The sequence below is a fragment of the Rosa rugosa genome, chromosome 2 (assembly GCF_958449725.1).
Source record: "Rosa rugosa chromosome 2, drRosRugo1.1, whole genome shotgun sequence".
Classification (NCBI taxonomy): domain Eukaryota; kingdom Viridiplantae; phylum Streptophyta; class Magnoliopsida; order Rosales; family Rosaceae; genus Rosa; species Rosa rugosa.
Window position 1 is genome coordinate 65,740,355 of NC_084821.1, and position 26,005 is coordinate 65,766,359.

Here is a 26,005-nt window from a genome sequence, read left to right on the forward strand (position 1 = left end):
TAATTGCGGTGCGATCTTGACCGTTTGTTTCATCACTCGAATACCTCACTGATTAAAAGAGCGAAAAACATACAATGATCAAATATGCTCATGTTCACTAATACAAAAGACCAAATAGAGAGCCGATAACCAAATAGAACAAACTCATCCATCCGATATATGAGTGCAGTAGCTTAATTTATGTGGTGTCCTTCCTCCATACGAAAAGAAGATTTTGTCTTCTCTAGGACTACACCCTTAATTAGATTCAAAAAGCTATGCTCTTGTTAAAGTGTGGTTGTCCCTAATCGTCTAGAAGCCAATATACCTATCATCATTTTTCCCAGAGAAGAGACCAGTTGAATTGTAAAGTTGATGGAATTGGTGAGGACAATATAGGTAAAGCCAATAAGTGATCTCAACTTCTGAAATCTCTTAATCTAGAAGCAACAATATAGCAGCTTGTGAATTATATACCTTGGAAAGTGAGAGATTGAATTATAATCAGTAATCTATTGTTTTACTAAACACCCAAGCTGACTTAAATTAAAAAAGGTTAAATACTGTTTAGTCCATGTACTTTGTCTCTCTCATCGTTTCAGTCCCTGACATTCTAATTTAATCTAAAAACTCCCTGATCTCACAATTTCCCTCTAATAGGTCCCTTTCGAGTCAAATTAGGAGTTGGCCTTGGGTGAAATATCCAATATACCCATATGTTATTTCTTTTTCCTTTTTTTCCTTTTTAATTTCTTTTTTTTTCCTTTTTTTCCTTTTTCCTTTTTAATTTCTTTTTTCCTCTTATTTCTTTAAGAGGGGTATATTGGACATTTCACCCAATGCCAACTCCTAATTTGACGCGGAAGGGACCTATTGGAGGGAAATTGTGAGGTCAGAGAGTTTTTAGATTAAATTAGAATGTCAGGGACTGAAACGATGAGAGAGACAAAGTACAGGGACTAAACAGTATTTAACCCAATTAAAAAATATGCAGCTCAAGCTGCCTAAACCTCAGAGCCAAACTGGCCCTAAGTTAGGGCCATGGGACTGGCGGACTAAGCATGAGCTTATGGTCCCCAACTGGCCAACTTAATGATACCAAAGAAAACACATATAATAAAAAAATGCACCTGTTGCAACAAATGAATAGCCGTTAAAAGCCTCACTTAAAAACAACACACATTTTTGGGCCCCAAAAGACATTTTTGTAAAAGTCTCCCATAAAAATGAAATAAAATGGACACACAAATGTCAATGAGAATTTTGTCACCAAAAGCCTCATAAAAAAAAAGTTTAAATCAACCCACTCTTGTCCGAAAATTTGACAGTGCATCTAATACACTTATTCTCTATATTAAAGGACATCATATTAGCCATTTATGTCATATAAGTTCTAATTTTTGAACCTCAGTGGGGGTATCAAGGTGTTCCTTTGCAAAAAAAAAATATATATATATTATTTATTTATTCTCAAGGTGAGAAAGAAAAAAATTATAAATTATAAACTAATTACAATTTGTGCCCCAAACATATGAAAAACTGGACTGGGCACCATAACTTCTAAAAAAAACTACTTATTCAAGACCATGATTTTTACCCAAAACTGTAGGACATTTTGGCCAGAATTGCATTTTCTTATTTTCTCACCAAACATTTTTCACATTCAGATAATTATTTTTTAACACTTCTCGAACTAACAGACCTCAAAAATATGACGCATGATTTTTTAAAATTAGTAAACAATAAAATTTATAATAAAAAATTCTTTTGAGGTTCTAGTGTTCTATCAATTGGAACATATTCTAAAAATCATGCTCTACGAATGGTGAACTTATGGTAGAGGAGAATTTCAAGAAAAAAAAAAAGGTTTAGCATGTTTCGACATGTCATTGAATTTTAAGGGTGTCCATGGCACTTCCTAGTGTGCCAAACCAGGCAAATCCTCAATTTTGTTTAATTCGTCATGTTTCTTAATTTTACCATTCATAAAATAGAATTCTTAAAGTGTGTTCCAACTGATGGATCTCTTAAGATTTTTTTTCATAATCAAATTTCAAATTTCTTCATAAATAAATCTACTGTTATATGTATCTTATGAATGTGACTTTCTATATTGAATTTTGATCTTTTTTTTTTTTTTTGAATAGGAATTGATTGCATTAATAATCAAGCCATAAAAACAAGCCAGAGTTCACAGAACTTACATAAGTAAACTGATCGATAACCAGAAACCTATCTAAGCAGAGCTAAACTCATTAATAAAGTAAGGGACGCTCGCTGAAAGCAAGCCTAACTAAGCAAGACAAACCTCGCAACCACTGCAAGTGGCCTAGTGGTTCTTGCCTAATTGGGTGTGCTCCCCAACCTAGGTTCGAACCCCGAAGCTGTCAAAGTGGTCAGGCACTGCGCTGCAATGCACAGTTGGAGCATTTCACATGCGCCGAAGAGGTTTATCTTGGGCCTAGGAAGCTTTTGGGTTCCTCTTGACAAAGTCAAAAAAAAAAAAAAGCAAGACAAACCTCGCTTTCTAAGGCAAAATCAATCATCTAGTCTACTTTGCCAACACGCAATTGTGGTACAAAAACAAACTAGAAACATCTTAGGAAAGCATATAGAGATTTAAACCCTACTTGAAACAAGACTTGCATCCAAAATGTCTATTGATAAGAGAACCTAGACAAGGGCCAACTCCTTCCCCTTAGGGTCGGAATTAATTCCATCTGCAGCAGCTAACAACCTCGGCATCAGAATGGTCTTCTTGCTGTTCCTCTTGGTCTTCTTACCTTGGTCATCATCCTTCTTAACCATTTTACTTTTTCCTGCAGTACCATACGACATTTTGTTGAGACTTCCTACAGGACGACCCCGCTTTCGCTTTGGTTGCTCAGGAGCACCAGCAGGTGTTTCAATAAGGCCCATAGTCACTGCATCTAGAGTTTTCTTACCCACAGCCAAACTGAGATGAAGTTTTTTAGGGGAGATGGCTACCTCATCACCTTCTCTATGACGACGCACCCCCGTAATAGGTGGTACCTCCTGCCGTGGCTCCTCAAGCTCCTTGATCTGCACCTGCCTTCTAGCCCAGCGCATATTCACCACATGTTGAGGCAGAAAAGCTTCAGGAATGGACCGGGGAACTTGGGCCTGGAAAACTAGGGTTTGGCCATTTGCCAAAACCTTATTTGTAGTAGCACTTGTTTCTGGCTCTCCACGCATCACTGCCAAGGCTGACGGCGGCTCCACCGTCCCCACTGGTCCCTGCTCGTCCTCCATCAACTCAGGCCCGGAGCATGGCAATCCCACATGGGTAACGAACCCACAACGAGTCAACGACTACATCGCCCAAACAACTCTTTGTATTTGAACTGCACCACAAACTGGACCTCGTCCTCAACCCAGAAACGATGCCTGAGCAGCAATGGTGTCGTATAGGCGATCTCCACTCTGATACGCAACACCCTGGTCCGGAAAGCCGTCCGGTCGAACTCCATGAACTCCCCGATCGTGCTGCCTATCAGGCGCATGATCCTTTCAAATCTAAACGCCGGAGGAACTCCCATCAACGTCATCCAATACGATGACTTCTGCAGCGGTACTGACAGCACCGGGCTTACTCCATCATACTCCGCCAAAGCGATCGGAGCTCGATTGAAACCCCAAGGGCCGCCCTTCCAAACCCTAGCCCTGTCCATCGGATTTGAAAATGAAATCAAGACACGATCATCTTCTCCAGCTTCTTCGACACGATGAGTGCCATTAACCCTCCACGCAGACCTGAACATTCCCATGAACGACCGGCGTGTATACTCCCTTGCAGTCAATAGTTTTCCAAGCATGAAAACTTCCGGTTGTCGCAGTCCCTTGGATGGACGCAGGTCAACAGGCCGTTTCCCTTCTGCAATAGCAAGGGAGGAGGCAAGTCTTTCTGCCATTGCATCAACAGAGGTCATTCTTTGTTGAAAAGTTTTTTCTCACAGACGCAAACCCTAACCCTAGGAGAGAGTTTGCGGCTTCTTGCCGATTTCTTATTGATCTAACTTCTTGGTCTTTTATATTGAATTTTGATCTTGGTTCTCAATTGCCCAAAAATATTTTTGATTGAAATACATTCGTCTACTGTGTGCTACGCAATCTTTATTTTAAATTCAGTAAATATTTTTTATATGATTAATAATAAAAAAAGTTCAAACTTTAGATTCTGAATTATTAAAATGTATTACAAAATCTCGTGCATCATAGATTAGCATCGCCTTCAATCTCCCATGGTTAATAAGTACATATATATACAATAACAAAGATTTTGAATCCAAGGGCTAATGGCTCCTAGTCATTTTAGGTTGCTCATTGACTTCTTGAACCATAAACAGTGGTAGCACGTAGCCAAAATTCCAGAGGTTTACCAAAGTTTTCTCCCAAGACTTTGAGTTGCACCCAAGACTTTCTCCACTGGAAAGCTGTTGTCTAGAGCAGAGAGAACTAGTTTGATTCCTTCTGGAATGACAAGACATTTCTGCTTTATTACCTAGTCTGGCCTGGAAAGCTGATTCTGGACCGAGAATCACTGAAACTATAATGTTCAAAATGAACTAGTCCCCTCAAATCTCAATTACTATGAAGTTCTCAACCCCTTTCTCAAGGGCTGTTTGAAATTTACAGCAACTGGAAGGCAATGTGAATGTGGAATGCCCTGCACTCCTACAGTAAGTCCCACTTCAACATAAACACACTGCCACAGTAATTTGTATACAAATTACTGTAAAAGAATACTTACCAGTTACCACTTACTTTCTGTAAAAGAATATGATTTCTACCCCCTCGGGCCTTCTCTATGTTACTCTCGACGTGTTAATATTAACAAACGCATTGCAACGTACTTATTGTTTCAAAATTGATAGTTTTTCAGCCAACATTTTGCTGCCAGTACGTTTTGGCACCCGTAACTTTTTCTTCTCGAATTCGTAGCAGCCCAAAACGAGGGCTCATGCGAGCCAAAGTAATAAAGTAAGTACACATGACTACAATGATATAAATACAGATTTTTGTGTATTATGAAGTATGAACTTGTACCCCGTAGCAACCATTTATTCTCACTAGAATATTCTCAAAATTTGTTTCAACTTGAGATTGAAATGCATCCCCAAGTTTAACTGATTCACTAATATTTTGACCAAAAAAAACAAAGTTGCACACTTGCACTAATATGAATCATGGGGAGGACCGGAGGCTTAATAAAATTATATCTGTCGTGCTGAAGAAAAGTGATGTAGAGAAATCATGAAGTTGTATTATTAGGACAAAGAGTATTATTTGGAAAACATAATTATAATGCAAACAAATCATGCTACATACTCTCAAGTTTGCTTGCCATTATATATATATATATATATATATATATATATATATATATATATATATATAGACACACACACACACATACATACATGTACATACAAATCTAATCCAAAGCAAAGCTTCGCTATGAAATTAAAGTGCGCATTTAGAGTTTAGGGTCATTTTTCGGTTGCATATGCACATCTCGACCGTTCAGTTTTTAGGTACTAATGTATAGATCATCTCTGCAAATTTTCGGCCAAATTGATGATCATTAAGACATTGATAATTCGCTTAAACCAATGGACGAACTGAATCTATCCAACTTGAACCGTACTACCTTTACGGCAGTTATCAATGTCTTAATGATCATCAATTTGGCTGAAAATTTGCAGAGATGATCTATACATTAGTACCTAAAAACTGAACGGTCGATATGTGCATATGCTACCGAAAAGTGACCCTAAACTCTAAATGCGCACTTTAATTTCATAGCGAAACTTTGCTCTGAATAAGATATATATATAGCTCACCAAACTAACTAATTGCATCTATACCTAATTATATGCAGTTCTATACGAAAGAAATTATTGCTTACAACCTTAAAGCAGAAAAGTTCTCTTGTTATCGTAATTTACACTACACTAATAATCAAATTGTCTTCTATTTCTTCACCAAGAAGCTCCCTGGATGAAATAATTCGGCATGAATATGGCTATATATTACAGATAGACAACGAAGAAACTTTTAGATCATGAAAATTTCAACTAAAAAATTGGTGTAAGACATGTCTTAGTCTACGTAATGATATATCCTAAAGCAAAGTTGCATGCCAAGAAAGAAAAATGTTGTGTTGTATAATTTTGATATAACCAATTACTAGATTATACATATATGTCCGGATATAGAGAGAACATTCGTAAAAGAGAATTTTTGTATACCTAAAGTTTTAATATTCAATTGACCAAAAAAAAAAAAGGTTTTAATATTTAGTTTTGTCTTGAAGAATCATTACAAATCATTCTTGCAATAAATTTATCTCATTTGATTTTAATTATTTTCATTCCAGTTTTATCCGAGAAATTGCATTTATATCAATGACCAAGCTATTTTCGACCAAGCTATTTTCATTTGGTTCACTCTTAAAGTGATCATTGATAAAGTAATTTAGGGTTCGCATCTAAAACCAATTGGCAAAGCCCCATTTTTCTCATGTGGGATTTATATTCTCAACACGTTCTCGCACGTGTGACGAATTTTCAAGTCATACACGTGGACAACTTATATTGGGCGACGTGAAGCACGTGTAGGCACAAGACATGCACACGTGGGATGACCCGCTCTAGTACCATGATAAAGTAATGTGAGGTTCACATCCAAAATCAATTGGCAATGGATGGAGTGGCCCAAACCCTTTGAAACCTATAAGCAAGGTCCAATTTTTCTCATATGGGATTTATACTCTCAACAATCATTTATGGTGAGGTATTGATCTATTATGTTTTTCGAACATTTTCTTAGAAGTTCGATGAGCCTACAGTATGGTAAAAATTTAACCAAAATGTTGTTGTATTTCAATAAACATGAAATACAAAGCAAACTTAAATGAGAATGAGAATGATGGAACTAATTGCATGTGTTGGAAACTTGGAGTAGATGTGTTTCTGGTCCCATGATTGACCCTAATTATACTTACAAGCGGGTGTCGAACAAAAGTACATGGTCTATACAAACCATCCTTAATGAAGGCTAATTATGGACATGCACAATCTCATTGATCCCTTCTTTTTCAAAGCCTACAAGTTCATCTCAAGTTCTCAACAAGCATATGTCATGAGTGTTAATATAAAACAGTAGCAAAAAAGGTTATTTTCTCTGTTTTTCTATCATAAACGAATACAAATCCCACAGTTTTATATCCTAGAATCAAAGTGCATGCAGGTAGTTTTCTATGACCAAGGCACTGAGCAGTCTAAGCTATATACTTTTTGGGCAGGGATGGGAGTGATTTCATTATATTAACGTTTGATTGCCCTACTTGTCTATAATAATGTCGAACGCGCACTAATTTGAATTTTGAAACATATACCAAAGTTATCAACTGTCCACGTACTATCTCTATCATAGCTATCTATCTTTTTATAATTACTAGCTCCATTTCTTGAATATTATCGTTAATTATCCTTGTGGGACTGGGGCAATGCATGTTCAAGGTATAAAAGCAAAGAATGAAACATATAACTTGAATAGGGACTATGTGGTTCAAAGGTTGAAACTAGATTGGTCCATCATCAATAATAGTCACATTAGACTTCTCAACATCATATTAAAGAAAAATGTCTGAATTAGACAATTAGTAGCAAACTTAAATTTCTATTTTCCAAAATAGAAAAATTTAATAAAAAATTTAAAATTTTACGTAATTAGAATACAAGTAACACGATGAATTTAACTAAAATACGGTGATAAACATTACTAGAATTAAGTAACTTCGAACACCATTCAATTATAAATGGTTAATCTGATAAGACCTATTGATGCTCGCGATCTTACTCGCTTGATAATACCTAATAGTTATGGTGCCCACATCAATCAGATTACTGTTGATATCGTCACATTCTGCTTTCGGCTCTGTCTCTTTTGAAATGCAACTCCTAGCTCTCATCCATCAGGTCCCATACTGCATTGCAGAGATTCAATCAATTCAGAACCAATGAACCATATCTGTGCCTGCCCAAAAGCAGGAAAACCGTTGGATCTGTTCAAAAGAATAATGCAACAACCAACACAATCTGCATATTTAACTGGTAAAAACTCATTAGAGATAATTAACTATTTGTTATAACAGTGTCGTCGCTAGTATATAGTTTTCCCCAAAACCTGTCTTTGTCTTGCTTCTGTTTATTCTTAACAAATTATAAAACCTCTTTTATTCAAGAACATGATGAATCCCTTTCCTTGTTTATGTTGTGATAAAGTAATCTGTGGTTCACATCCAAAATCAATTGGCTATGGATGGAGTGGCCCAAACCCTTATAAACTCAGAGGTAAGGTCCCATTTTTCTCATGTGGGATGTATATATTCTCAACATGTTGTGCAGATTGCATATTCTAGCTAAACTTCTCAGAACCACATTACTTGCTGATGAAAGTTTGTTATATATACTTGTCAAAACTAAATGTTATATACCATCACTTTCATATTTAAGAGAAGAAAATGAAATCAACTAAACCCCTTTTTCTTCTTCTCTTTCTTGTACGATCGTTCCGATTATAGTAAACACATTAGCATCAAAGCTAGTACAGTTCAGGTTGGATAGATTCAGTTTATCCATTAGTTTAAGCGAGTTAGATACCTTAATGATCATCAATTTGGCTGAAAATTTGCAGAGATGATCTATACATTAGTACCTAAAAACTGAACGGTCGAGATGTGCATATGCGATCGAAAAGTGACCCTAAACTCTAAATGCGCATTTTAATTTCAAAGCGAAGATTCGCTCTGGATTATATATATATATATATATATATATATATATATATATATATATATATATATATATATATAGAGGCCCGATCACAGGCGGACGTCCACACTGTCGCTAAAGTGCGGACGTCGACGCAGCAGCAGCGCTCTTCCAGGCGGCGACGGCGGTGCGCGGCTTGCATGAGGGAGGCCGGAGGCATCCCGAACCGTTCTGGGCAGCGATCGAGGTCTGAGGAGATCGAGGTTGCACGTTCTGGGCAGCGGCAGGACCTGCAACTGCAAGCTTCTGGGCAACGCCGCAACCTCGTCGCCAGCGACTCCACCCGACCATAGACCGGCTTCTCAGACCCCTAGCCCCCCTCCGGCAAGCCCCGCCGCGCCGTCGAAGCTTGATCGAGGCCGGAGGAGCGACATCCGCACTTTTTCTGGGTTTGCGGACGTCCGCTCTCGAACGGCTCTATATATATATATAGTATACACAGAGAGGATCAAAAGAAGTGAACATCTTCAGTGCCGTAAAAGTGCGGATGTCTATGCTTTCTCAGCGATCTCGCGCCAACAGCTGCTCATCTCTTGCAAGACTGAGGCCAGGCCTCAATCTTGAGCTTCTTCTTACCGGTGGACTCGCCGACTACCAGTTTGTAGTCCACCTTCATCGGGCTTGAAGTTTTAGGTGAGGTCACTGCCCAGAAACTTCGACCTCGATCTCATTGGCCTTCATGTTCATGGTGAAGCTGTCCAGGATGCCCCTGGCCTTTGTCCGGCAAGAAGCGGGCTTCTGTCAATGCTTGATAGCTTAGAAAGCATGGACGTCTGCCTCAGAACGGGATACATACATATATATATATATAGGGTTTCTTGGTGTCGAACCGGAACCGTTCGTATTCATTGTTGTAAATTGCAGTTTTGAATACCTTAACGATCATCAATTTGGCTGAAATTTTGCAGAGATGATCTATACATTAGGACCTAAAAATGAACGGTTAAGATGTAAATGTGTGATCGGAAAGTGGGGAAAAATGGGAAATCCGTACCTTTTGCTTAGGTACGGACGTCCGCACCCAAGAAACCCTGTATATATATAGGATCAAGAGAGGACGTCCTTACTTTAAGAATCTGAGGATTTTTACTTTTTACACTAGTATATGATCTAATTAAATGATTTCAACCGTTGATTCTTTAGATTCCTATGCAATAATTGTGTCTACAAAAATTCAACCAAATCCATAATCATTTGGTCACTCAATATCGTGTAAACAAATGTAGTCCGTTAGATAAAATTAAGACAAACATTATGTTAATTAAATGGTTAAATGTTTTATGATATATGATTGAATGTATTAGTTATAGAAGTTTTAGACATTATTGTTTTCTGGTTGGAGCAATGCTTATCAAATTAAGGAAGTTGATCTCCGCATAGTGGATCTTTCTGGCATGGGTTTTAATATATATATATACTAGTCTGCAATCACATGCTCTGCATGTGTAAAAAAAATTTTAATTGTAAAAAAAAAAAAAAAAGTTATCTACAAAAGAAAATAGATCTGTTATTGCAGAGATAAAATAGTGGGAGAGAAAAGTGGAGGTTGTGGGATAATTTCTTTTCAATTTTCTTAATAAAATCTATTTTATAATTGTCCTATTTACCCTTATAATTTAATTTATTGTCAAAGTTTTTTAATCTTTCAGGGTTAAATCTGTCAAAATTTTCAATTTTGGTTAACAAAAGCCTATTCTCTTAATAATAGTACATAACTACTATTATTAAGGCATTGATAACTGCCTTAAAGCTAGTACGGTTCAGGTTGGACAGATTCAGTTCGTCCATTCGTTTAAGCGAGCTAGATACCTTATAGATCATCAATTTGATTGAAATTTTGCAGAGATGATCTATACATTAGTACCTAAAAACTGAATGGTCGAGATGTGGATATGCGGCCGAAAAGTGACCCTAAACTCCAACCTCGCACTTTAATTTCAGAGCGAGGCCTCGCTCTGGATAGGATCTGTATATATATATATATATATATATATATATATATATATATATATATATATATATATATATATATGTATCAAGTCTAAATTAAGCTTCTTGTTTCAGTTCTAGAATTGAAGTCAGCAGTGTTGCTCTTTAAGGCTCTTGAGCTGACAGCATTGTGCTTCAGATAGGTTAATTGTTGCTATCACTAAATTAAGAGGCAATAGTATAGTGAGATTAATTAATATCTTTTGATAACTTCACAAGTTGCAGACTAGGTAGTTGAGCAGTAGTGAATGTTCTTGAATCTTAAGAAACCATATGGGACACTACATAGAAGAGCTAGAGCCCAGAAGACTACCCAACTTGATTTTCATATTCTTTAACAACTGTATTACAGAGGATTACAACATGTATCATGCATGTGCTTAAGGTTGTCCCCCTCCCACCTTAAATTTGTACAAAACGAATACTCATGCTTTGTTAGAGATAACATTATTGAGAGTGATTATAATTAATCTCCCAGTCGGCTCGATGTGAGTTCTACCAAATTAGTAATCCCAAACTTGTGTCTATAATTATCAGATACCTGTCATGTTCATAGTCTGCTTGTCCTTCTACATTAACAAAAGTGATTCTTTACGGACCCTTATCTCTTACTCTGTAATATAGTAATTGAAATCGTACATTTAGTAAAAAATCAATTGGATTGGAAATCATTTAGATATTTGTTATTTTGGTTCAATAAAGGAAAGAGAAGTAAACTCATTGAGTAATAATAGGTGAACCGCATTTTTGGATACCACATGCATCCCACCTTATATGACAGCGGATGTGGTAGAAAATCCTACCTATCACAGAATTTCATGTCATCGACATGACTCTGCCACATCGGTTGCCACATAAGATGAGATGCATGTGGTATTACTAAAAAAGTAAGGTAGTTCACCTAGCATTACTAAATCGATTTAGCAGTTTAAATACTATCATCACTCATTCAATTGGATTCGAGAAACTGTTTGTTTACATATTTTGCAATTTTCAATCTTGCTTCATTTATTTATTTATTTATTTTGAATGATTCAATCTTGCTTCATAGAAATTAAGAAAAATAAGAATGTAAGAAACTAAAAATTTCTATGAAGTTTCACGGTACATAATTTTTAAATTTCTTAACCGTTACATACTCGATCCATTAAATTAATGGTAGAATTTTCTCCGGAACTTTGGAGGAAGATTCCTAGCTCCCACTCAACTACTGTAAGGTTGTTAATCATTTGACCAATGTTGGTGACAACAGTCTTACAGTACTGACCTCTGAGTCTTCTTCCTGGCTCTCCCATGGATCCCATGGATGATGATAGAGTCTTAACCTAGTAGGGTCCATGATAAGACGTTACCAATCAATTACTCACACTCAATCCCTCTGTATACCACCATTTATAACTCACCACCCCAAAACCCTAAAATAACATATACACACTCGACTTTTCCGTCAGTTCTGATCCCCCAAGTATCTATATATCTCTCCCTAGCTCCTTTTCCTTTTTCCCGCGCTTTATAACCCCCCCGGCCTTTTTTTTCTCACCTCCATATCTCCGGATTATCTTCTTCAACCTCATTAGTCAAGATTTGCGCCTCTGCTTTCTCATTAACTTCAATCCCTTTCAAACACATTTATTCCCTCCCACCCAACAAGTTTTTGTCTTAAAGTCTAGCTCTTTTGGTCTCCATCTTCTTCTCAGTTTTGTTTTTTTACTGTTTCCAGATGGATACTATCAGACCCAAATCGGCTCCGATCAAGCGGAGCAAGCTGGTCAGGACTTTCCACAAGGTCATCAGCCTCCGAGCCGCCACCAAAATCGCTTCCAACAATGGCATTTGCAAGCTCAAACCGAATACCAAAGCCACCAAAGAGGAGTACGATTTCGAAAAGATGGAGGATCTCAAAGCCAAGAACAGAGCAGTCATGGAGGCTTTACTGGCCAAGCTCTTCGCCGGAATCACTTCCATTAAAGCATCCTATGCCGAGCTCCAAATGGCACAAGACCCTTACAACAACGAAGCCATTCAGGTGGCTGACCAGGCCGTAGTGGACGAGCTGAAAGCCATTTCAGAACTCAAACGCAGCTTCTTGAAGAAAGAGCTCGATCTCTCGCCGCAAGTGACTCTAATGCTGGCGGAGATTCAAGAACAACAGGGACTAATGAAGACATACGAGATCACCATCAAGAAACTAGAGTCCGAAGCTCACCGCAAAGGTTTAGGCATTTCCACACTCAAATCCGAACTCGAAGAATTAGTCTCAACCAACAACTCCTTCGAATACAAGCTCAAATCCAGCGGACCTCTCTCAATCTTCGACAACCTTCGCCTCCCAAAGCTAACCGCAACCCATTTCGCTCAGTTTCAGCAGCAGACGGTAAGATCCATACGAAGCTTTGTCAGATTGATGATCAAAGATATGGAATCCGCAAGCTGGGACCTCGACACAGCCATCAAGTTCATCGAGCCAGAAGCAGAGTTCTCGAAACAGAGCCATCGCTGCTTCGCATTCGAGTCCTTCGTCAGCAAAACCATGCTCGAAGGCTTCAACAACCCCAACTTCGGACTCCCCAGCGACTCATTCCCTCCCAATCACAAAACCCACCACCACTTTTTCGACCAGTTCAACAAGCTCAACCCCGCAAACCCAAAATCGTTCCTCGCCCAAAACCACAGCGCGTCGTTTTGCAAGTTCACCAGAGCCAAGTACCTCCAACTAGTCCACGCCAAAATGGAGTGCTCCCTCTTCGGAAACTTAAACCAGAGAAAGCTCATAAACTCCGGCGAGGTTCCCGACACTCCGTTTTTCGAAGCCTTTGCAGAAATGTCGATGCGGGTTTGGCTTCTACACTGCTTGGCATTCTCGTTCGGTCAACAAGTCTCCATCTTTCACGTCAACAAAAACCGCAGATTTTCAGAGGTGTTCATGGAGTCCGTCACCGTCAACAACGACTCCGACACCGAGTTTTCCGTCAGCTTCACCGTCGTGCCGGGGTTCAGAATCGGGAAGACGGTGTTTCAGAGCCTGGTTTACTTGTCTCCGGTGAGTAATCTCCGGCGAATTTGCGACTAAACGTAGCTCACTCCGGTGGGTTTAGGCGGTTTATGTAAATGATGAAATCAGAGCCGTTGGATTTGTTGCGGTCCCATAGCGGTAAGTGTAGGCTAGCTGTAGTAGAAAGGTAATAGGGTTGTCTTCCCCAAAATGGTTCTCTAACTTGTCCTGCTCTTTTCACCGGTTCTTTCACAGTTTCACCTACCTGAGGTGAGCTAAGCAATTTTTAGCATACGCATATTTTCTGAAATTAGGTCAGAGAAGATATCATCTGGATTTGGGGGTTTCTGTCCTAAGTAGCTAAGGTAAAAATTCTCTGTGAAATGTCTTTGTGCAGTTGTTGTAAACTTGTAATGCAATCTGCTAGTGTAATATTATAGGATCAAGAAAATTCTACTATGTTGTTCAATGTCAATCGAGAAGTAGGGTTCAGACGACCCACTCAGTACACATTCAACATGAATGTGATGATTTATGTGAGGTCATTGAAATAAGTGTATGTAATGCAATTAGTGAAAATTTTAAGGTGATTCAGAGTTTTAAACTTTGGAGTAAGGAGTTTTTAGATTAGTAAATATTTACGATATCTTTTAGATAATGAGTTAATCTAACAACTTTCAGCACTGAAATATTAACGAAATATTATAAAATATGATATCAACTGGGATATGCTGTGTTTCACTTTTTGAATATATACCTATGTGTCAGGGGTTTGGCAAGGACTAGGATATTTGGATTTTTGTGTGTACATGTATAGCTGGTTAGGACTCTAGAGGTACGTGATTGGGAAGTGACAAGTCTGAGCATAATTCACGGGCTTCTGTGCCTTGTAAAAAACACCATAGTTTCTGACGCACTTCTGGCTTTTGCTTCTGTGTCTCTAAGTTTCTAGTGCCAATACATGTAGCAATTGCCAGCATTCCTTTACGACATACTCAAATTTTTGGCTCCATTATATACTCACAGGAACAATACTGTTTGCATGGGTGGCATTTAGAAGTGCTTCCTTTTTTTAGTTAGACATTACATTATTCTTTCTGTTCAATCCTCAATTCCAAGTGAACTTGGATAGGTTTGTTTTCTTGGTTATACTCAAGAGGATCTAAGTTTTGATTTAACTTGGTTCTAACTCGATTTCTTATGCTACTTCGTCATTTGGGCTAATCTGAAGAGCTTAAAGTTTTGGATCTCTCTCTTGCTCACTCCATTGTCTTGGATTATCCAACATTTGACGGTAAATAAGCAAAACCTTGGAATTATTTGTCTGTTGGAAAAATAATATATAGGGTGACCACCCGTCAGAGATAATGTTGGTACTTGGGGTCTGATTCTGTTAAGTTCTGAGATGCTTGGGCACTTGAAATGTGATTCTCGATGCAAATTGCAGTCCTTGTTTGTTTGTGTATACTTTGTCCAGGTCCTTTCTCCAACTTCTGATCATTTACTAGATCACCGCAGAAGGTAAGATTTCTCAGGAAAGATACCACCTCAATCATTAGACACAATGAATAGGACACCCCTTCCACTTGGGAGCAAACCAAAAATAAAAAACTACCGGAACGAAGTTACTAACTTGCAGTTTCAGGAACCTGAAAGATGCATTATTTGGGACATCTTCGAAAGCGTGATCATTTCTTGCAAATATTGCTATATAATGTACAGATTCAATAAGCAAAGGAATTGATCCCAGAAACAAATGGCAAAGCAAATTCACTCCAAAAAGAAAAAACCAGTATATTGTTTCAATGGGCATTCTGACTGTGACCAGCACAGACCCTTTATACTTCCCCACCATTAGCATAATCTACATCCTTCCTCAGACATGTCAACCTTCAAATGAATATGATCCAACAACTGATTTGGGCATCATTTCCTTTCTAAATCCAAGCCCCCCATCAAATCTTTCAAAAGTATGCGCTGATCTAGAAGTTCTGTTGTTTTTTACCAAGTAAATCCACTATACTATAATCCACACTCAGCATTGATCGTCTATGCACAGAAGATATCAAATCTAGTGATGGTTGGGAATTGGCTGCAAATATTCATTCAGAAGGTCGCAGAGGATGTTTTCTCCCATAGGTCGCTTCCAGAAAGCAGAAAAGGATCATCACTTTCTTCAATCAAAGCCCAGCATGCAGTTAACCATCATTGCCTTACTGAAGAAGACACTGGAGTCTAACAAAGTCATGCAGGAAGGTTTCAGGGGCTTCCTGCTTCGCCGTCTGAGGACGGCGGAGAATCTGAAGCGTCTGCAAGAGCCTCAAGCATCATTATGACATCAGTAGGGTCATCCAAATAGTACTTGGCTTTACTAGGTTTCTGTCCAACGGTGCATGCAAAAACACTCGTATTTGAGGAGATGACATCATTATTGAGCGCATTGCCGATAATCTCAAACATGTCCTCATCAGATCTATCATCACCAATGCACAAAACAAAATCTGCCTGCTTCCCACTCTCGTGCATCGATGTGAATACCTTTTCAGCGACCAGGCCTTTACTGACACCCTGAAAGCCACAATAAAAGTAAGATTCAACCATCATGTTTATTTTTACACAATCAATTGGATTGCACTAACCCCATATGGTTAATAATATCTACTGCGATACTTATTTTCTCATCAGCAAACAAACAATTTGACTAAAAAGTTCTCAAATGATTGTTGCGAGACTATTTCAAGAAGAAACCTTCATTACCTAAAAAAAACACTCACTTCAGTACTTTGGGGTTACTAAATTACATTATCTGAAGCCAGAATCACTAAGTTCCATATCAAAGAAAGTGAGTGACCTACCCACCTTTAGCATTGATTATGCACACATTCTCAGAGTTTAAAAACCTCTTACTGTTATCATGCACTTGCCAAACTAATCGAGGTGCCTTCCTCAGAAAGACATACAAGGTCAAAGTACTACTTTAAATTTATGATTGCATAGAGAATTTATCGACTTGAATCCACAACTCAAAGGAGAAGAAAATAAAAAGAACACTCAGACTAGCAAAAATAACTGAAAAGATTTCTAAAGATATAAGAGGGTAGTGGTATCATGTATCTTCCATTGGTTCCAACAATAAACTAAGGAGATTTTGCAGTAGTGAAAATGGTAATAGACAGTAATTGTGGTGACGGTCCTAGTTTATATTAGAATCCAACAAGAGGGTGAAAAATTGAATTCATATAGAGGTTGAAAAATTTGGAAGGAGGTTAAGAAAATCACCTGTGGCTTTACTTCTACAATATATTGACCACTCTTGGCAGCTACTGGTTCGTTTGCCAACACACTTTCTAGATGGTCCAACAATTCTTTAGCCTGGCTGGATCCAAAACCCGGGTCGGCATCTCGATGGTGCCAAACCAATGCACTCTCCTTGGTTTCAATAGAAGATCCATCAGTGGCTTCTGTATACAATTTCATAACTGGCTCAGCTATCTGTATCCACCCAAAATCACTACTCTGTCCACAAATTTCCCAATCCTTGTCGGCAGACCACCTAACATAACACAATTTATATGAGTTCAAATTTCAAGGATAACTTTGTTATAAATAAAAACAGATATATATACCTTACAAAATCAAGGATAACTTTGTTATAAATAAAAACACATATATATATACCTTACAAAATAACCGTGTTCAGCAGCAATTCCAAGTTTCTTGCAAGGAGAAAACCACTTGCTCAAACTATCCCTTCCTCTTCCACTGACCACAAAAACAGTGTTTTTAACATCACCACAAAGTGTATTGATTAGGGAGATGACCTCTTGACTTGGGGTCTTATTTATAGATGTTTGAGGCATCACAGTGCCATCATAATCTAACAATATAGCCCTCCTCTTAGATTTCAAATAGGCATTCACAATGGCATCAATAGACAGTTTTCTGAAGTTAGGATCCAGTGCTATAACCCTGAAGCCAAAACCCAGACCAATTCCCCAGCAACGTCTTCTGAAATGGTCTTTGCACGTCCTCTCCATGTCCTGGAAAACACTTCGTGACCAGTAAGCCACATCATGTGTACTAACATACCTATAATGCTTCTCATGTCTCAACTGTTTCTCCGGTTCAGCCATTGAAATTACCTCATTCATGGCCTCAGCTGTTGATTCAACATTCCATGGGTTAACCCGAATTGCACCACTAAGTGAAGGTGAACATCCAATGAACTCTGATACAACCAGCATGCTCTTCTTGGGACCACTGGATTCTGATTCAGATTCTGATCCAGAGTTCCCTTGCCTGCATACAATGTACTCATATGGAATAAGATTCATCCCATCCCTCACAGCAGTGACCACCACACACTCGGCTACTGTGTAATACGCAACTCTTTCACTAAGAGAGACTGGTTTATCAATGAAGACAATGGGTTCATATCCATTCAGACCATATTTTTCATTTATCCTCTTGACGCTTGCATAGATTTCAGCCTGTGTTTCCTCAAGATCTTTCCCTCTTCCCCTAGCTGGATTTGCTATCTGTACCAAAACTGCTCTCCCCTGCCACTTAGGGTGCTGCTTCAGCATCTGTTCCATTGCCAAGAGCTTCAAATTGACACCTTTAAAGATGTCCATGTCATCAACACCAAGCAACACAGTCTTTCCTTCAAACTTTTGTTTTAGTTCTCCTACCCTCCACTCCTTATCTGCAAGTTTTAACACTGAGTGAATCTGCCCCATGTGAATCCCAACAGGCATGATCTTTATCCCGACTGTCCTTCCATAATAATCCAACCCAATATAACCTCTTTTTGACTGATACTCCAAACCCAACATTCGACTGCAACAAGACAAGAAATGCCGAGCATAATCAAAAGTGTGGAAACCAATAAGGTCCGAATTTAAAAGAGCCTTAAGAATCTCTTCCCTGACAGGTAGAGTCCTGTAAATTTCTGATGACGGGAAGGGGCTGTGAAGAAAAAACCCCATTCTCAATCTATTAAACCTCCTCCTCAAGAAGGTCGGCAGCACCATTAAATGGTAATCATGAATCCATACATAATCATCCTCAGGATTTATGACTTCAATGACCCTTTGTGAGAAGATCTTATTTGCAGCCACATACGCCTCCCACAAAGTCCGGTCGAACCTTCCACCGTGATTTGCTGAAAACGGAAGCATGTAATGAAACAAAGGCCACAACTGCTGCTTACAAAACCCATGATAGAACTTGGTCAAAATGTCGGCCGGCAGGAAGGCTGGAACACACTTAAACCTATCCAACAGAAGCTGCGACACATCATCTTGTTCATTCGAATCCACCTCTACATTCAAAGAACCTACATACAAAACCTCCATTTCTTCGGGCAAACCATCCTTTAACTGCAATAGCAATGAGTCCTCATCCCAACTAAAACTCCATCCTTTGTTATCAGGTCTCCGCTTGGCTTTTACCGGCAGCTGATTAGCCACAATAATAATCCGGTCCTGCACAATCGAGGACGGAACATCCGACGACACACTATTGGCGTTATCATCGTCAAGCTCCGATATAACCCCGGCAACGGTCATTACTCGTGGAAGCCTCTTCCTTTCCCGACCCATTATCGGAAAGTTGCCGGAAGCTAGATCCAAAAGGTTGGTATACGATTTGGACATCATCTTGAATAACTTTTATTCAAGGGTTTCCCCTCCACTCAAGAATCTTTAACCAAAGATCTCAGAAATACAAAACCAGACCCAAGATTCCTTGCGTCTTCAAAATACTAAAATTTCAGTACGATCTGTAATAAAACCAAATAACCAGGCATCATTACAAGTGCCAACAATCAAAATTTTCTAGCAAATTTCGAAGTATCTAAATTCGATTTCAATGATAGCAAAATCACCATTTACTAATACAATCCCCATATATCAAAACCCTCAACACAATACTGAATCTTGCAGGTTTCTTATAACCAAACAATATTTGAGGGTTAAAAATGGAAAGGCAATGATTGAAATAGAAAGTACCTGTTAGGGGTTGCAAGAACAAATTTTGAATCGTACCCAGGAACAATTTGGATCTGAATTTCAGAAAAAGAATGAAAGTTTGATGATTTGAGCAAGGAAATGAAATCTAGGGTTTCATGGTGTCGGTTCTTCTTGTCCTCTCTTTATCCCCAGGAGTCACTTCTTCTTCCTTCTCTTCTCTCCCCCTCTCTCTCTCTACAATATACCAATGCTTCTCTCTTTTTGGAGGAACCAAAAAAAAAAAAAAAAAAAAGTAATAATTTTTTTTCTGGAAATAAAACAAAAGAAATTAAAGAATTGAAGAGGATAAGGTTGCCCAGTAGGCTACCCAGTACTGCCAACTGGCTCTTTGCTGGAGCGTCGGCTCCACGTGCTCCCCGTGGTATCAATTACTACTCCCTAATGCAAAGGCACTTGGTGACGTGGCGGAAATCCAGCAGGCCTGCCGTGGCGTACGACACACCGTGTGAAAAGGGGTGGGGACACGTCGGCTTTTGTGGTGGGGCCGACGCGTCGTTTTTGGGATGGATATAACCGCACACTGATGTGAAAATGATCTCATGTTTTGCAGGTTGAGGTTAAATATCTGCCGTCCGCCGGTGGTATCGTGACACGCGGCGACAAGGAGTTGACGTTGTTTTCGGCACGTGCCTGCTACGGCTCTTTGTTTCTGTAGGTGTACTGGGAACAGTAGAGTTCGTTACCACGTACCAGGATAACTATGCCCAGAAAAAAGTCTTGTTTACCGCGTATAGAAGAATGTGACAGAAAATTGTTTTTTTTTTTAAAAAAAAATAATAAATTTATTTAACGATGTCTTGTGATCAGGGGAGGGGTTATAATGTTATATTAGTCGTTCGAGCACCTAGTGGATTAGTCATTAAATCTAATAAACTTTTAAAATATAGCAATCAATTCGAAATGACACAAACTCAAAACCTCAGTCGTACAGTTTCATCTTTTTTTTCTTTAAGATTTCTCACGTGATTGAGAATTGAGATTTGACCTACATACTCCTATTTTCATTTTTATTTTATTTTTAGATATCAATAAAATCATAATTATCGTTATCTGAGGCTCAGAATGTTTCTAATTAGATAAATTAAGAGATAAGTAGAATAAGAAGTTTTAAGCTATAAATCATACCACTATCATGTCATTATCCACATCCAAATGCCACAAAAGCATTAGACATAGAAAACTTGGTCCCAAAGCATTATTGTTCACCTTTAGGATAGAGTATAGCCCTAGAGCATCGTGGAAGCAACCCTAGCCTGCCCAAGTTGCCACATGATCGGACGCTACAATAATACCAAAAGAAAAATCCGGATAAGGTGAAAATGGGACATGACGTCACCCATGACTTCACGCACCGACGTGGCAAGCACGTGGTTGTAAATTGGGTAGAAAAATTAATGGTTTGGCATGAGGTTTGGTAGTGGTCCGGGAATTTTTGCATGGTTAGGGTTGAAGGACCCGAGAAGTGAAATGTCGCTTTCGTCCCCGCTGGATTTGGTCTAGGGTTTCGATTGTACATGGCCTCTTGTTTAATAAACCAAATGAAACGAGGGGAGGGGTACAAGATCTGATACGTTACTGGGTCATTAAGAAAAATGTGTAATATATATGTTTAGACTATGAGTCATCGAGTTTGACCAAATGGTGGGTGTTTTCTTTTGACCTAAGATTTTGTTTACCTAATCTTCCATGCACGCGAATGGTGAAGAAGAAGAAGCAGAAGCTTTGAGGTGTGTTTCAAAAGCAATGTGTATTTTATAAAGCATGCACGAAGAAAGTGCTTAGGGCATCCACCCGAATATGCTTTGGAGACTCCACGTTTTATTATGGATCTTGCCTGAGATGCTTTCAAAGCAAAACAGTCTCTCAGATTTGAAAGAGTTGTTGGTGTGATGCAGCTTTCGAAAGCTATAGTTGATAAGCTCTATGAGTGAGTTGTGTAGTGGGGAAAAATGTGGGTTAAAATATACTAGGTACATAAAACGGGTCTAGTCGTTTGTTGATATTGATGTTTATAATTTTGTGCTTTATATAGCTAAACACGTTATTTTGGTCTTTGTAGTACTTAAATAATGTTGTTTTAGACATAAAAACAAAATCAACACTATAAACTTAATGTAAGTCTCTCGTACAATAAGGCTTTCATACGTTAAGTCTAGTTCTCTTGCTCAAATAGATTATTCTATAGGAAAGTTATGAACCATGCCTCCATATTATAATTTTCTTAGAGAGAAAACCCTCAATCTAACGTATATATAGATTGTGATAAAATATATTAGATCTATTATGTTATAAGATTAGATTAGACTCCTTTTTAACCTTTTGCGCCTAAAAAGAGGATTTCGATCGATCTACATATACTTTGATGTTGAATATATCCAAACAGATTAAAACAAGTAGGAAATGTCCAACCATACACCTTCATACTCAAGTAGGCTCTCTCTCTCTCCCTCTTTGAACCTTACAATATAAGGTTGCTGGCTAGAGAGGACACTTTCATAGAAGTTAGTCAAGTATAACTCAAGTTACATTAGTATCAAGTATAACTCAAGTTACATTAGTATCAAGTATAACTCAAGTTACATTAGCATCGAAAGTGGGGCATTTTAAAAACGGTGATATTTTTAACACATCCACACTTACTAGTGATCAAGAAATACACAAAAGAGAATCTTGCCAATGAAGAACAGCACACACACAGGTACACTTGTCAGTGTCAAATTAAGCACAAGTAAAATGAGAGAATTAAGATACTGCAGAACGTTAGAAAAAGCAGCACAATTAACCTATATGCAGTTTGGAAAATTAATCCAGTGTCAATAACAATAATTAAACACTAACCTTATGCTATTAGGCCATCTCCAACCGGCAGGGCTTTAGCCCTAAATTCTGTATTGTTCATCGATGTGACATCAACTATCTCCAACTCGTCAAGGCTAAATTATAGCCCTAAAATATATTTTAACATTTTGGATATGTTATATATATATATATATATATATATATATATATATATACTACTTTAGGGAACGCGCCCCACGCGCGCAGAAGAGAAGGAAAAACTCGGTGTTGTTCGGTTCTCTCCCGGCCGAGCGCTACCGGCGATCCTGCCGTTGCGTTCCGGCCCGGGAGGGGATGGCGTTGCTAGTTAGGGGTGGGTCTTCAGGGCAGAGACGCGGTCCAGGGGAGGAGGGTGGGTTCTTGACCTCGGGTTGGGTAGATCTCTCGATCTGTCCCTCTCGGATCAGGGACGATGGCGGTTGTGGGGATGCAGTAAATTGCTTCTGGCCGGTGGTGGGTGATGGCGTCATCAAAGGAGCGATCTGGGTTATGGTGGATGCGGGCAACTCGCGGCAGAAGGGATCTCGGCTGGGATTTGTTTCTGTCGTGATTCTGGATCTAGTTGCGGTGTCAATTGGATGTAGAATTTGTCTGCATATTGGCAAGGTGGAGAGGAGGTATCAGGCTGCGGCGAGGGCATGGGGTGGCGTTGACGGTGCTTGCCGGCGGCGGGATTGGTTTTCTGCATTGGTTGATTACTGCTCGGGGAAGTGGGTGTTGGGCCGGGGCTCTGTTTTTGGGCCTTGTTGGTGTGGCTTGGTTTCCGTTTGTTTTGGTTTTAGTTGTGTTTTAATTAGGGTTTTCTGTTTGGTTTGGTTAGGTTTAATAAGTCCCTACTCTTCTGAGCTAGGGTGGGTCTCCTACTCTGTTGAGATAGGAGTTGGTCTAGGTGTTTGGCCATGTAAATGGTGTCATTCCCGAGGACGAGGACAATTTTGTTCAACTCTGGTTTCCTTTTGTTGTCAATTTGCTGGTATGCGATCCTTTACACGTGGTCTAGTTCCTTCGGACACGGTGTTGAAGAGGACGCTGCCTTCTTGGCGGTTGATTATAAGGTTTTACTGGAATTTTCGGGGTCAAATGTTCAAAGTAGCCTTGGAAATGGGCGTTTGGTGGTTAGAGTTTGGGCCCTTTGGCCTGATGGTCTCTGTAACTGTGGTTTCTTGGGGTTTAGGTTCATGTCCCCCCCATTGTAAGCGTGATTGATTAATGGATATTTTCTGTTCTCAAAAAAAAATATATATATATATATATATGTTCTTATTTTTTATCAGATTTTTACTATAGTAATTGAAATCATTTTTATAATAAAAAATATTTTTCCGTATGTTTTTTTTTTTTTTAAGATAATCAAAAATATCTGTAGCTAATTTCGAAATGGAATAAAGTTGATTTCGTGGCTTAAAAAAAAAAAAAAAAAAACCCAACGGCTAGATGATGTCAGCAATCAGCAGTTGAAGAATGAATGCCATTAAAGAATGATCGACCAAGCTCCAATCATGAATGAATACAACTGCTGGTCTGGTGCTAATTACAAACTTCTAGCTCTGGTTAGTGGCTTCGTAAGCGAAGGTTAGATAATCTGTAGACAAGCCTAATGATCATGTTTCATGGAGATTTGGAATAGCTTTTGCTGATGAAATGTTCGGCGACACAATATTTAGCGGAATAGTAATTGCTGATGAATATTTTGTAAGTTGAGATTTGAGAATAGCTAGTTCCAACAAATAATTCACCGCCACACTATTAACAAGTATTGCCGACGAATTTTCGTTGGTAAAATATTTAGTGAAATAGCTTGTGCCGACCAATAAATGCAGACTTAAAACAAATTGGACAAATTCCTTCAGTGCTTGGTGCATATCTACCCTTGCTCTACCAGGGTTATAACGTTTTTATTGGCATTCGGTCGAAGAGGTCGGCAATCTTTTCAGGAAAAAAAAAAGAAGGATTTTGATGAAGCTGATAATTGATATGCTCTGAATCCCATTCTGGACTTCCAACACGGCTGGGGAAGTTGATTTCAAAAGTTGTACAACACAAATTCGTCTGCAAAAGTTGTACAACACTTAATTTTTTCTAACTAGACACAAAATCAATAGCTCGATCGCATTGGATATCTCCAAGTTGCTCTACTTGGGATCATAACACACCATGCATCTAATCTGTGTTTTTGTCACTCCACCATTGATCAAGCGAAACAAAAGACAAATATAATCTCACAGTTCCAAATTACTTTTGAGTGCCCGTGAATGTAGTTCTAGTGCATATAGTTCTTAGTATTACACATTTAACACTAGTTACAGGAGTGGGCCAAGATCTCTCACATCCCAGACATCAAAGAGACGGTGTTTGGATCCAGCAACAAGATCATGAAGATGCATGAACCCTACGATCACAACCCAACACCCACCCAACTCAGCGTAGTAAGTTGTCTAATTTTGTATGTAGTTATTGTAGAAGATAAATGTAGTTCAGATTGAAGTTTGAAGCATTTAGAATCGCCTCTGCGAAACTAATGGGATGCTACTTTAATTTGGTAAGCTAACACACCTCTATATCACAACTGGCGCCTTGCGGCAGGGATGTAGTAAAACTGTTGTTACTTATAGTGAATTTTTTTTTTGTTTCTCTTGTTTGTTATCTGGCGATATAGTAATATTTTTCATTACTCCTTTAGATTGTTATCTGGACATGACTGTTTTAGCTCAAGACCTTCTTTAATGTCATGACTATGATTTGTGATTCCTTTTTTTCTTGCAGTGGTGCATCATGCTATAGAATTTCTAAATTTGCAAGTTGTAGTATTCCTATGATAATCAGTCATGGAAAAGGATTAAGCAAGTGAAAATAGTGCAGAAAAATGCATTGAATGATAACCACCTTACAAACATTATACATTATACATTATACATTTAGCATGATGCATCAGATGTGCTAATTAGAAGAAAAAAGATCAAGGTAACCACCTCACAAACATTCATGGGAGGATAACCATGAGTAGTGTAAAATTGATGGAAAGATAACCAACCTTAAAAACCATTATACATATAGCTAGTAGAAGAAAGTCTTCATGTTGTGTAGCATTGATTTTCTTTTTTATTCAGGTTATAGTCGAGTCCTCTTAACTCTGTTTTCATTGCAGAATAAAGTCACACCAGGATACATACAGCTCAAATTGAAGCTCAAAGCATTTAGATTGGCATTGGCGTTATAAAGCTTATGGGATGCTACTCTGGTAAGCTCTGTATATCATAACTTGAAGTTCTTAGTTTGTGGGTGTCTGTGGCACATATACCTCTGTCAGACTGTGACTA

At 38.6% G+C, this 26,005-nt stretch overlaps 2 protein-coding genes across 2 annotated transcripts; one reads left to right on the top strand and one right to left on the bottom strand.

Annotated features, from left to right (window-relative positions):
* The first annotated feature begins 12,259 nt into the window (after positions 1–12,259).
* On the top strand, positions 12,260–14,065 carry LOC133729405 (IRK-interacting protein). Its single transcript, XM_062156923.1, has one exon. The coding sequence runs from the start codon at positions 12,547–12,549 to the stop codon at positions 13,894–13,896; it is 1,350 nt and encodes a 449-aa protein (XP_062012907.1). The 5' UTR covers positions 12,260–12,546; the 3' UTR covers positions 13,897–14,065.
* A 1,392-nt stretch (positions 14,066–15,457) lies between these two features.
* Positions 15,458–19,485, bottom strand: LOC133729404 (probable alpha,alpha-trehalose-phosphate synthase [UDP-forming] 7). The gene is made up of 3 exons (XM_062156922.1): positions 17,497–19,485; positions 17,098–17,371; positions 15,458–16,386 (listed from the first exon to the last, which is right to left on the bottom strand). The coding sequence occupies exons 1-3, from the start codon at positions 19,476–19,478 to the stop codon at positions 16,078–16,080; spliced, it is 2,565 nt and encodes an 854-aa protein (XP_062012906.1). The 5' UTR covers positions 19,479–19,485; the 3' UTR covers positions 15,458–16,077.
* Between the last annotated feature and the right edge of the window lie 6,520 nt (positions 19,486–26,005).